A 13,177-nucleotide genomic window follows, 5' to 3' on the forward strand; every position below is an offset into this window, starting at 1 on the left:
AGGAAAATAATAGAGATTTGATTTTAAAAACAAGTCAATCAAAACCTGGAGTCTACGGGAGATTGCTATGTTACAATTTGGAAAAACAGTTACTTATTGGTAGACTAATTTAGTTCAACGCAAGCATTCCTTTCTATGAAATAAATCTATTAAGTGGAAAAATTAAGTTTCGCCATCGTGAAATGGCCCAAGAATTCACTAGGGGTGGGGGAGCTGGAGAGACCGCTCAGCGGTTAAGAGCACTGACTGCTCTTCCAGAGGTCCTGAGTTCAATTCCCAGCAACCACATGGTGGCTCACAACCATCTGTAATGGGATCAGATGCCCTCTTCTGGTGTGTCTGAAGACAGCAACAGTATATTCATATATATAAAATAATTTTTTTTTAAAAAGTGCAATTTCCCAAGAATCTTTTTAAAAAAGAATTCACAAGGGAGGAGTAGGAAAGCATGGGTGTGGGGACAAGTAAAAACATAGGTGTGATGATCAAACCTTGAGAGGGTCCCCATTGGATGGTTTCTATTTTCAGTGCCAGCTTGGAGACTAAACCAACTACAGACATGGAGAAGGAGGTGACAGAGTCACAGTGTTAGTTTTGAGATGGCTACTGGAAAATAGAACCAGACAACTGATGAATTTTTAAATTTTCTAATGATTTATTTTTATTTTATGTGCATTGATGTTTTGCCTGCATATATATCTGTGGCAGATCCCCTGGAACTGGAGTTACAGATAGATGTGAGCTGTCATGTGGGTGCTGGGAATTGAACCCAGGTCCTCTGGAAGAATAGCCAGTGCACTCTGTACCCAAATCCCACCAGGAGAGAGCTGGTCTCCCAGGATTGCTCTCACTCCTAAGCCAAGCTGTGAGATCACCACTTTCTCTCCAATAACTGTCCAAAGAGGTACCTTCCAGGAGCACACAGGGCACAGGAACAGTGGAGCAGCTGGGGACATGATCCTCCCGGTCTCTAACTGCGCCCCAGAGCTAAAGCTGTCCCACAGTTCACACTCCACCCTCTGTACCCAAATCCCATCCAGGAGAGAGCTGGTTTCCCTTGGAGTGCTGACATACCTAAGATCACAGGCTCACAGGCCCACAGGAGGGACAAGCTCCAGTCAGAGACAGCAAGACCAACTAACACCAAAGATAACCAGATGGCAAGAGGCAAGCACAAGAACCTAAGCAACAGAAACCAAGGCTACTTGGCATCATCAGAACCCAGTTCTCCCACCACAGCAAGTCCTGGATACTCCACCACACTGGAAAAGCAAGATTCATATTCAAAATCACATCTCATGATGATGATAGAGGACTTTAAGAAGGACATAACTCCCTTAAAGAAATATATGAGAACACAGGTAAACAGGTAGAAGCCCTTAAAGAGGAAACACAAAAATCCCTTAAAGAATTACACACAACCTGGCTGGAAAGATGGCTCATCAGTTAAGAGCACTGACTTCTCTTCTAGAGGTCCTGAGTTCAATTCCCAGCAACCACATGGTGGCTTATATAATGGAATCCAATACCCTCTTCTGGTGTGTCTGAAGACAGCAATAGTGTACTCACATACATAAATAAATAAATCTTAAACAAAAAACCTACCACCACAACAAAACACCATCAACAAAAACAAAAAGAATTTAAAAAAAAAGAAAGAAAGAAATACACACAACCAAACAGGTGAAGGAATTGAACAAAACCATCCAGGATCTAAAAATGGAAATAGAAAAACATCCAGTGCTCTTAAGCCCTGAGCCATCTCTCCAGCCCAAGATAAATCCTTTTTAAAAATGAAACAAAATTGTCAAATAACTAAAATAGGACTTCAGATGTGTTGCACTTTGACACATGTAGCATGCTGCCCCCTCCCCCACCCTCCACCCCCACCACTGATCAGGATCCAGGAGAAATGCTTTCGATCCAAACATCAACCTTCCTTTTACCCATTCCTGTTACGAAAACACTCTAGGATTTCTAATTGGTTTTCATATTCATACAAAGCAAAGACAGAAACATGGCCATAACATGACAAAATAAATATTTATTAGAAATCAAAACAATATTTCAATGAGACCAAAGTAGTCTTACTCTTTATGATTTCTTGAGCATGTAGTTTCACACAAACAACACTAAAAACAAGTCTGTAAATTAAGTTATACAAGAATCAGGCACATCCCATGAGAATAAGACAATAATTCTGTGTCTGGAACCAAGATCACAGTAAATATAAAATAAGATAACAACATGTAAATTAATGCAGAAGTCAAGTATGGCTTATAGACTCTGGTGAGGGCCTGTCTCCCTGTTCCTCACCAGAGCCAAAGGGGACAGTCACCAAACCCTGAGGAAGGAAAGGAACCTCAATAATACTGTACTCTCTTGGGCAGATGCCTGAGAGCTCAATGACTTCACAGTACAATTCTTACTCCTTCTCCCTACACCAGGAAGGAAGGAAGCACCCATGTCATTCCAGACAGGCACGTGACATAATGTCTAGAATACAGAACTCTTCCTGGGAGTTGTTTATCTTAAAAAAGGGTTTGCAGCTACTGCCTGAGCATGCTCAGGCCCATCCCCAGAAAACCTCTTCCCCCCTAAATTACTGAAATGTAAATCATGGAGTTTTAAGATGTCCTGAGAGGCCCACAGAGTCAGTGGTGTGTGTGTGTACTCTTGCTATTTTGTTGTTGTTGTTGTTATGTGGCTTTAGGCACATTTGACCTTTAGACATCATTGGGTTGTAAGGACAATGCTAACTTCCAAGTCATAAGAAAAAAAAAAACAAAACTAGCCCCTAAATGTGGCAGCTACAAAAAGACCCAACGATAAAAACTGCAGAAGGATCCGTGTGGCCCAGAAATCAGGACATCCTAGCTCCACCTGCTCTGACATGACTTTGAACAAGTCTATGTTCACACCAGAGCCTGAGTCTCCACATGTATAATAAGGGATTTGGTCCTTTTGAACAGGACACCTTTTATCGAGATGCCTTTCTTTGTTTTGAAGAACCTTTTAGCTTGACCCTTTGGGCAGAAAGCCTTCATTTGGGGGAGGGGAGTCCCACATTTAAATGAATAGCCAGTTTAGAAGTGGGTTTGCCAACAAATTCCACCCAGATCCACAGAAAGCAGATCTTCACATGAGAGAAGCTAGTTGTTTCTATCTGCCCAACTTCCCACACACCTTCCATTCAAGTGGGAAATGCAAAGCTATGTGGTTTTATCTACTGACTTCCAAGCCAACGCAAAGCTGGAGTCCCAGCTCCCTAGAACCAGTAGTTGCCCTTTACATAAGGACTTCTGTTCAGGATAACTCAAGGAGACTCCAGCTATGGAATACTGGTTTGTAGGATGTCTAGGAACCTTAAGATTCACCTAACTGCTTTCTTCAACATCTTCCCAACAAGTGCTCAGCCCATTTCTTGAACACCTCCAAACTCCCAAAGCAGCTACTGAACTGAACCAGAATCTCAATCCAGTTCTCTCACTGTCTCTGCCCTTCGGGACCACTTCTCCTTTCTGTGATGTCCCCCTCAGGTTTTTGCTTTTCCAAAAACACATGCTTTGTCAACTTCCCCTACTTGAGTGTGATCTCTGAGCAATAGAGACTCCAGAAGTTTGAGCAGGTAGTGACTGCTGCAGACTGGGCAGCCATCCATGCTGTACCATCCACCATCTCTCCCCAACCCAGCCATTCAGGATGGAATGGCCTACTTTTCACCTGTCCAGCTAAGATGGTACTTGGAACCTTCTAGAATGGAGAAACCTGCCAGAGTAGGCTGTTTTGTCTGGTCTCTAGTCTGACTAGTTCAACAATTGTTAAGTTTTCTAACGGCTCAACTTATTTCCAATCCATTTAAGATTTTAAAAAATCTTCATAATCATCTATAAATCCATCTCAAACCTTCCACATGAATTCTTTCACTAAATAACAGAAGAGTGTGGCTTAGGGACAGGGGAGAGTATTTCAGTTCTAGTCACTGGAGAATTCTCCAATCTCCACCTCTACTCCCCAAACTGACTCTGAAATTTCAAGGAGAAAAAAAAAATCTGAGGCTGAGGATATGAACTAAGTCCTAAGTTTAGCAAACATCCTCATAAACCTCTACTACAGTTTCAATATTCACAGTTAACAAAACCATATGATAGCAGCGTGTTTTAGGTATCCTGCTGATTTCCCCAGTGGGAACCACTGGAGTGTGCTAGTCCTCTCTGAGTTTTAAGATCCTCTCAATAGATCAGCTGCTATTTCTGTCTCAGATAAAGTGAGGTCAGCACTGGATGAGACTGAAAGAGGATGGGTACCAAACCTTTCCCCTAGATCACAGCCTGTCTACCTCAGGCTTTGTATTCCAGAAGAAAAGTTTATTATCCTGACCCTGGCCACCCTGAGGCCTAGTATATAATACTTACATTCAGTCCAAAAGCCCAAAATCTGTTCTTAGCTTTTAAAGTTGCCTACTTCATCTGAAGTAATTTCCATTCAAAACTGAAATGGCTTTTCTGAACTAAAAATAAAACCTTTGTGTCAGTTACACCATTAAAACATCTCTCGGTTGGAGATAGGTTTAGCCTTGAATCTCAGTCCAAGGATGGAGTCCAGTTTCCTGTTTCCTGGAGGCTCAGTAAGAGCATTTCCATAGTTCATTCCCCTCTTCCCTGAGTAGATCCAACTTAGCTCAGGTCTTCTACACATGCTGGGACAGGATCCCCCCCAAATTCAGGAGGCACAGTCATAGTTGGGGAGGTAAAGGAGAAGTCTCTGGATGGGAGCTGGCCCCAACAACAGGACCATAGTCATGGGAAGGCTGCTCTCCCCACTCCTCAGACCTCAGTTCCTTCCCCAGCACATGTGTCTTGGTACCAAGCCAACCTGCAGGTTCCTCACCCGGGACATCAGGAGACTTCCAGACTCAGAACTGCTGGCCATGGGTTTGTCCTGACTTCTGGAGTCACAAAACCCAAGTGCTTTCCTTTCAGATCCTGATGGCTGCTCCTTAGCAGCCACCAGTCACTGTGGGGAGCATTTGGCTTCTAGCTTAGCACTCTGCATAGCACTTCAGCACCAGGACTCAGCCTGCAGCATCAGACCACAGTGTTCACATCAGCCTTAAGCCGTGCTTCTACACGGACGTTTCCGGAAATTCATCTAATTCATCAAACGCATAGAGGGTGGCTTTGCTATTGCTCCTGGAAGAATCTTGAATCTTGTTTAAATCTGCTGCAGAGAACAGAGTTGGGATTTAGAAGTACATCCTTCTGTGTCCTGTCTCTGTGTGTTAGTACAATCTTTTTTTTTTCTGGTGGCTAGAACCCAGGACCTAAGCTACACCCCATCCCCCTACCATTTAGTTTTTAAAAGCTGTTGTAAATAGTGCTATTGAGTATCAGAGCTGGGGAGGACCTTCAAATTCACAGGTGGGAAAGCTAGGCCTCTTGGTCTTGATTCACATGAAGTCCCATGGTCCACAAAAAAGGACCCCACATCATCTTAAAGCAACAGTACCTGTCCGCTTTATGGGCCCTGGATCTTCATTGAGGAAGGACACGTGTGTTTTCCATTCAGTCCACTTCACCTCGTTGATCCTGCAAGTGTGACCATTGTATTCACTGCTCCGGGATCACATCTCAGTGATATAAACAAACACATTTAGGATGTCCCAGGTTCTATATAGCTCGTCTAACTCCACAGATACAGGGATGCCCCAACCTCCTGTTTGCTGATCCTACCCATCTCAAAGACTCCTGCCCCATAGCCCTTCCCTCTGTTACCGCAGACACAGCCGGAAGTCTTCATCGGCTACTTTGCACAGCTCGCCCATGCGGAATCTGCTTCTCAGCCATTCTGGTAACATTTTCTCAAACTCCAAGATGGTCCTGGCTCTCTGGGGAGATGAAGAAACCTAAACTGATTTCTCCAAGCCTGCTCTGAGAGTCCTACTCTAGATGAGGGTGCACCCACAGGAACCCCATCTGATAGCTCACTCCACCTCATTTGTGCTTAAAGCAGAGGTTTTGAAGGTTTGGAGTAATCGTGAATTCAAACATGAGAAAGAAACTTTGGGACTGATAGATTGCTTTCAGCTTGACATAAATAGTATGTCTGGATATCTGGAGCCTCATAACTGAAATGCTGGGATTCTGGAAGTGGTCGTGGAGGTAAGTTCAGAGGTCAAACATTTCCACACTCTCTCCCAGGCTTGGGCACCATGGAAGCTTCCCTGGTAGTATGTTCAGTCTCTCTGGAGCATTACGCACAGCCCAGTTAAAAAGGTTCTGGAAACTAGAAACCCAAAGCTTCTCTCCCTGTAGTCATGTGCATCTCAGTTCTGACTACTGAGGATTGTAAAAGGAGGCTGCAGTCCCCTCCACTGAGGGCAGCTCTGCAGACATCTGAAGGGTTGCTCACTCCTCCGCCCTACCCCTAAGTCCAACAAGCACTTTCTAAGCAACACTGTCTCACAAATCAGGTAGGTTGTCACCACAGGATCCATACCGTGAGTTGTTCTCAGGACCGAGAAATAAGGCCAGGACGGAACAGAGCAGAAATGTCACTTTCATTGTTCCAGAACCTTGCCTCACTCCAGCCGGAGTCACTTCTCAATGCCCACACATTGTGGGTCACAATGAACAGAGCGTCCCCGAAACCCTGCATTTCCCCCTCTACGTGCTGCTGTCCTAGACCCTGTTCTCAAAGAACCTACATTAAGGCTTCAGCAGAGTCTCAGGACGCACCCCCAGACCCACTGGTTGCTGATGGCTACACAAGACCTCACGATGAAGTGCTGAACAAAGTCCCTAGCAAGGCCTCTGCCCAGCTCACCTGCAAGCGCCAGATCCGCTCGCTTTCTTTGGAGACGTTCTCCACCGTCTCCCCCATGAGGGCAATGAGCATGTTGAGGAGGAGGACAAAGGTGAGGATGACATAGGTGATGAGCAGGAAGAGAAAGAGGATGGGGTAGGTGGAGTTCTGCTGGATGTTGAGGTCACCCAGGCCTATGGTGAGCTTGAAGAGCTCCAGCACTGCGTCACTGAAGCTGCCGTAGGAGCTGCAGTCCTTCTTGTCCTTGGAGCACTTCTCAATCAGCGAGGCCAGTGCTGCAGGGAGAAGGGGTGCCCTTGGGCTCTGTAGTCTGGCCACTCAGAGGACTCACATGTTTGCATGTGTACACACTGCTGCCTCCCTCCCTCCGGCCTCTCCATTCCCATCTCTGCTCTTCCTCATCTCCAGTGTCAGGTTCTCCTGAAGCCTAATGAGGCTGATTTTCCTGCCTGGCCTGCAGAAATCCCTTCCTGCCTGCTGAAGCTCCGTCTCTTCTCCCCGTCTCTATCCGAAGCTTAGCCCTCACTCATCCACAGCCTTCCAAGGTTGCTGCCTAACTGTGTGTGACCCCAGCTCCCTATAGACTAAAGTTCTGACTGCCTGTAGGCCAAGTGGTCTCCCCCAGCACTGTAAGATCCTGCATCACCTCTTGATGCTTGAGTTCCCTATGAACAAGATCTGGGCTTGTTCTCTCTTCTATCCTACACACACACCACAGTGATGGTTCTTTGCTGGATGAGTGAATGGGCAGGCTCACGTGTGAGTGAATGCATGGAGGAATAAGTCCACAGGTAGAGGGTCAAATGAATAAGCAAGATTTGTCCCTGAAAAGGCATCAGATAGATGAGAACAGCTGTGTCAACAGTCACTGAAAAATGTGGGGGCAGGCAGGGGGTGGGGTGGGGTCCACAAACTTGCCCTGGAGAAAAACATGCTAAACATGCCATCTCCCTATACAGTGCTTAGAAATAAAATCAGGTTATGTCATTCCCTCTGGGTTCTTTTGTTTTTATGGTTTTTGGTTTTGTTTGTTTTTGTTCTTCAAGACAGGGTTTCTCTGTGTAGTCCTGGCTGTCTTGGAACTCACTCTGTAGACCAGGCTGGCCTCAAACTCAGAAATCTGCCTGCCTCTGCCTCCCAAGTGCTGGGATTAAAGGCGTGTGCTACCACTGCCAGCTCCCTCTGGGTTTTAAAAAGAGCCTCCACATATTTGGTCCCCAATAAACGATAAGTTCCCACAGAGATACAAGAAGTAAACTGTCAAGAGTCAGAAGATGTGGAGGGCGAGAGAAATACACCTCAGTGCACTAGATTGCTCCTAGTTTTTGAAGTTTCTGTGAGCTCTCATTTGCCCATCTGTAGGATGGGGTAAGACATCTACTGAGCATAGCTATCAGAGACAGTGATGGATGTAAAAGTCTGGAGAAACCACAGGTTGGAGTGACAGCCATGAGTCTCTAATCCATGGGATCAGGGGTGATGGCTCCAGCTTGGTCAACTTGCTGAGCAAAGGTAAAAGGTTCTTTGCAGACACTAATATGACAGGTACTGTGCCACCCCTGATGAAACCACTGTGTGCTTTGTCATTCTGATATCCAGATAAGGCGCTTGACAAGCATGGGAGTTACTGTTAGTTGTGAAGCAATTACCTACTCCGAATCCAAGTAAGAACAGGATGTAAACAAACAAGAACTTCAGGACATCATGCAAAATGACCTGCAAAGAAAGGGACATGATTCAAGTGTGAAGTGTGCACATGGTTGCTGTGCACCCATCTCCCTGTGTCCCACTTTAACCCTCCCTGCCTTTGCTCTGGCCGTTCTCTCTCTCCTTCATCCCTTTTGATGGTCCCAGGCTCCTCTGGGGGCCCCACATCTACACAGAAGCCTTCTTTCCTGCTTTGTCCTCAAGACCTCACCTCCCAGCACACAGTCTCTCTGATTTGCTCTGTGCCTTTCTCTATGGAGTCTCACATCTGGGCCTCCCTGGGGGCAATGACATGCCAGAACCAGCACATACCAACTTCTAAGAACTGATAGCTGAATTTGCATGAGTGATGTAACCGTATCTACTATGGAAAACTAAATCAAACATTGAATTATAAGATAAATAAGTTCTCAGGCTCTCATGAAAAATATCAAATTGTGCAGTTGAAGTCTGCCTAAAGTACAGGTCTCCAGTTTTCTAACACGCGTGGTGGCTGTAGTAACCACACTGAAATTGGTAATCACTTCACAGTACATAGCTATACTCAATCCTACACTTTAGCTTTATGTAAATTTGCAATTGTAGCTCAGTAAAAAATAAAAAATAATTTTTATTGCAAAAATATTCAATCATTAAGTCAAGCATAGTGGAACCTGCCTATAGTCCAAGCATGATGAAGGCTGAGGCCTGAAGAGCATGAGCTTCCAAACCAGCCTCGGCTCTATTTTAAGAACCTGTCTCAAAATAAAATTTTAGTCACATACATGTATAATTAAGCTACATTTTTAAGTTAATAAATATTCACTGTTGAGTCTATTTACTACATGATATGATCATTATATGAGGCATTTTTATATCTATTGTAACCAGATAGTGAAGGGACTATGCAATAATGTGCAACTGCCCATCTCTTCCCAGATGTGTTAAGTGTGTCAGCAGCTGCAAATCCACCATGGTAGGAACATTTATGCCATGTAAACTAGCAATGCTACAAATATTTAAATCCTACCAACCAAGTGTTCCTTGTTTTATTGATGTCTACATCTAGATCCAAGGCAGTGACCCAGAAAATCTTAAGGCAGGTTAAACTTTAAAATGTGGGCTGTCTGAAACTCACAACCGGTCAAAGTGCAGAGAAAAAGTATCTGTGGAGGTCCAGCCACAGATGGAAAGTCTACGTTATATCCCTTCCCTCCCAAGACTCAGTGACCACTGCGGGATCAAGGGCAAAAAGATTGTAAAAACCAAAGGTCAGGGAAGACGCGATAGAAACATCATGTTCCAGAGGTGCCAGAGCCACTGTACCAAGGAACTGCAACCGTTGCCTGTAGAAGATCTGCAGGAGATCAACACTGATTGCAATATGGGGTGGGGAAGGGTTCACCAGCCCCCACCCCCACCTGAGGAGCTACTGACAGCTGATGGCTTCTCAGGGAGAAAGAGTCAGTTTTTCTTTTAAGAGTTGGACCTTGGTAAGTTGGCCACATTCCAGTGGATGACCCCACACCCATGAACAACACAAATTTAAATCAATAAGCGCTCACTCGAGCGTGTGTGTGTGTGTATGTGTGTGTGTGTGTGTGTGTATGTGTGTATGTATGTGTGTATGTGGGGGGTTTTTAAGAAAAGAGAACATGAAGTTAAGAGGGAAGGGTGAAGGAAGGAGTAGATCTAGGAGAAGATAGGCTGAAGAGTCTGGTAAATATGATCGAAATACTTTGTATGTATGTATGAAATTTTCAAAAATTTAATTAAAATATTGTATTTTTAAGGTATAGGCTGTCTCATGAATAGCACAGGAACGTTAATGATCTTTCTGGTACTTGATACCAGTTATCCAGTTCAGTAAAGCAATTGCTCTCAGCTTGACTGACAACATCCAGACTATCTCACTTTGCTGCTTACAAAGTGAACTGTCAACCAGACAGAAAGGAGCAGCTGTCATTCATCAGCTGCACTCACGGGCTGGTGGCGGATACAACCCCATTTCAGAAAGCAACAAACTACTAATCATCTCATCCTTCATGTTGTAAAACTGTATGACAAATGTATGTATTATGCAATGTATATATACACTTATCTGTTACGTACAGGCATGGACACACACATACAGAGAGCAATTGTTTGATATTTTCTAGCACACCACTGCTCAAGGGTCAGAACATTTTCCTCACAAAGTGTGTCCCTTACCAATGCCCAAAAAGTCTAGTTGTTTTAAAATCTAACCAAAATCAAATAAAAACTGTGGCATTTTGGAGAGTGCTGGGCTACCGATTGCTCCAGATCTTAGTTTCCACATCTGAAAAGTAGACACCCCACCATCAAAGGGTGCTCTGCCTGCCCAGTTCCCAACATACCTTCTGGATCATGACGCTGTACATGCCCATAGACTGGAAGCCTCTCGTGTAGTAGAGCATGTTCGCCCAGCCCAGGGCCATGGCCAGCACGAGGCAGGCAAGGTATTCTTTGTAGGCAAACAAGTACAAGAATACAGACAGTATCACAAGCACAGCTTGGACAAAACTGTTCAGGAGACACAGGAGACAAGGAGCTTACTTAGCAGCAGCAGCAGCAGAAACATTCAACCCCCAAACCTTAACCTCTGAAAACGTCACCATGGTAGCTGATGCTGACAAGACAAACAAGGCTTCTTGGCATCATTCAGCTGGGTCTGAATGCAGTGTAGACTGCATCACTAGATGCAAGGCAGAGCCAGTGTGGGCTGCCAGCAGACTCTGCCATACAGCCCACAAAGCCAGAAGGCTTGGAAATCACCTATATTGCTACAGTTCCCACAGACATGGGAAACACTAGGGCAGATCAGTGATTTAGTAAAAAGCATGTTTTCAATAAATTACAAAAGCTTCCAACATTCAGACTCAGAAACTAATTATAATTTTAAAGTCTCCCAAAGCCTTCTATTTTATCATTTTGAGGTGTAATATATGCTAATCGAAGTAAGGCAGTTATAAAATGACAGTCAACATCTTTCTACTTATAAGAAGTACCCAGAGTGGTCAAACTCAGAGGACAAAAATGAAAAGGAGGTTACCAGAGGGGAAGACAGTTGGGGGTTATGATTTACAAAGTAAAATAAATCATAACTCAGTTGGGGGTTATGATTTGCTTCAGTTTTGCAAGAAGAAAAGTACCCTGGAGACTGAGTGCACAGCCATGTGGGTATACTCTACAGCTTTGAGCTGTGCTTGGAAGTGGTTAAGATGGTGGTTTGGAGGGGCGCTGAGATGACTCAAGTGGCAAAGGTGCTTCCTGCCAAGCTGACAGCCTGAGTTTGGTTCCTGAATAGAAAAGGAGAACTAGCTCCTATATGGTGTCCTCTGACTTCTATATATGTACTTTGACATGTGTCTCCCACCCCTCCTACACACACACACACACACACACACACACACACACACACTTTTTTTTAAATTATTTTGAAGATGATAGTTTTGTGTGACATGTCCTTGTGGAAGAGATAGCAGGACAATTGCAAGAGCCAGAGGTTGAGGAGGCCTGCCGTAGAGCAGTGTTTTCTAAGTGTGACAGAGCTGTCCTGTACAGGACCTGCACAAGATAAGCCAACCAGAATTCCAGCGAGAAGGGGAGGGGCCTGCAAAGCCCAACCCATAGCTGAGGAGCTGTTGGCCACTGATGGCTGCTGGGAGGAAAGTGTTTCCTTTGGCAATGTAGCCCCTGGTGGATTGCTAGCCTGGTCTACATAGTAAGCTCTGAGACAGCTACATAGTGAAACACTGTCTCCAAAAACCTAAAACTAGTACAGTAAATTGGGAGGAGAAGCAGTAGAGTAGTTTTCAAAGTGTTGGAAAGGTGAGAATAAAAGTTGGGTTTGATGAAAATATATTATACACATGTATAATTTTTTTTGCAAACAATAAATATAGCATGTAACAAACATACATGATGAAAACATTCTCCTAAACAGTGCCCACACTTCTAGTTTTGCAGACATCTAGTCAAAAATACTTTTGTGTTTCTGGTGTCAGACAGTTTGCACAAAAGAGTCTAGGCCACAGCAAACTTGCTTTTCCCTCAGGTGAAGAACAGAGGCCTGACTGAGGAACCAACTTGTAACTTGAGGAAGGACTACTCTACCTTCCTCTATCCCAACAAAGCAGAATCAGAAGAGTAGGACATCACGCTAAGAGTAGAAGCTGTGTAAATGTATCTCCTCAGGAACCAGCACACTTTTTCAACAGTGACAGGCACACATGTGGCAGTGTCCATCTGGCCTGTCCACTTGCTGTACCTGTCCCTGGGGGATGAAGAACTCAGTTCATACCACTAGGGGGCAAGTACACACTTTATAAAACTCCTAGGTGGGGGTTGGAGATGGCTCAGCTGCCATAATGCTTCCTGCACTAGTGTGAGGACCTGAGTTCAGATCCCTAGCACCTACATAAAAAATCCAAGTGTGGCAGTGAATGCCCATCATCCCAGCCCTGAGGAGGCAGGGATAGGAGCATCTCTGGGGCTTGTTGACTAGCCAGTCTAGCCAATCAGGGAACTCCAGATTCAGTGAAAGACCGTGTCTCAAAAAGTAAAGGGTCACAAAAAAATAAGGCAAAAATGACTGAAGAAGACACCTGACTTCAAACTCTGGCCTATATACATAATACACGTA

General features: G+C 44.6%; 1 protein-coding gene across 2 annotated transcripts in view; it reads right to left on the reverse strand.

The window, feature by feature from the left end:
• Positions 1-4,548: 4,548 nt before the first annotated feature.
• The window catches only part of Trpv3 (transient receptor potential cation channel subfamily V member 3), a 30,112-nt gene continuing 21,483 nt past the window's right edge, over positions 4,549-13,177 (reverse strand). Inside the window, exons 13-18 of one of the 2 annotated variants that reach the window (XM_028787282.1) lie at positions 10,890-11,055; positions 8,475-8,541; positions 6,826-7,100; positions 5,775-5,887; positions 5,509-5,588; positions 4,549-5,223 (exon numbers count right to left, since the gene is read on the reverse strand). In XM_028787282.1, coding sequence (XP_028643115.1) covers positions 5,126-5,223; positions 5,509-5,588; positions 5,775-5,887; positions 6,826-7,100; positions 8,475-8,541; positions 10,890-11,055 — 799 coding nt within the window. In that variant the 3' untranslated portion in view covers positions 4,549-5,125. The remainder of the gene's footprint in view (positions 5,224-5,508; positions 5,589-5,774; positions 5,888-6,825; positions 7,101-8,474; positions 8,542-10,889; positions 11,056-13,177) is intronic. The other variant, XM_028787280.1, reaches the window with a different exon arrangement.

The sequence above is a fragment of the Grammomys surdaster genome, unplaced genomic scaffold (genome assembly GCF_004785775.1).
Source record: "Grammomys surdaster isolate TR1022 unplaced genomic scaffold, NIH_TR_1.0 125621, whole genome shotgun sequence".
NCBI classification, from domain to species: domain Eukaryota; kingdom Metazoa; phylum Chordata; class Mammalia; order Rodentia; family Muridae; genus Grammomys; species Grammomys surdaster.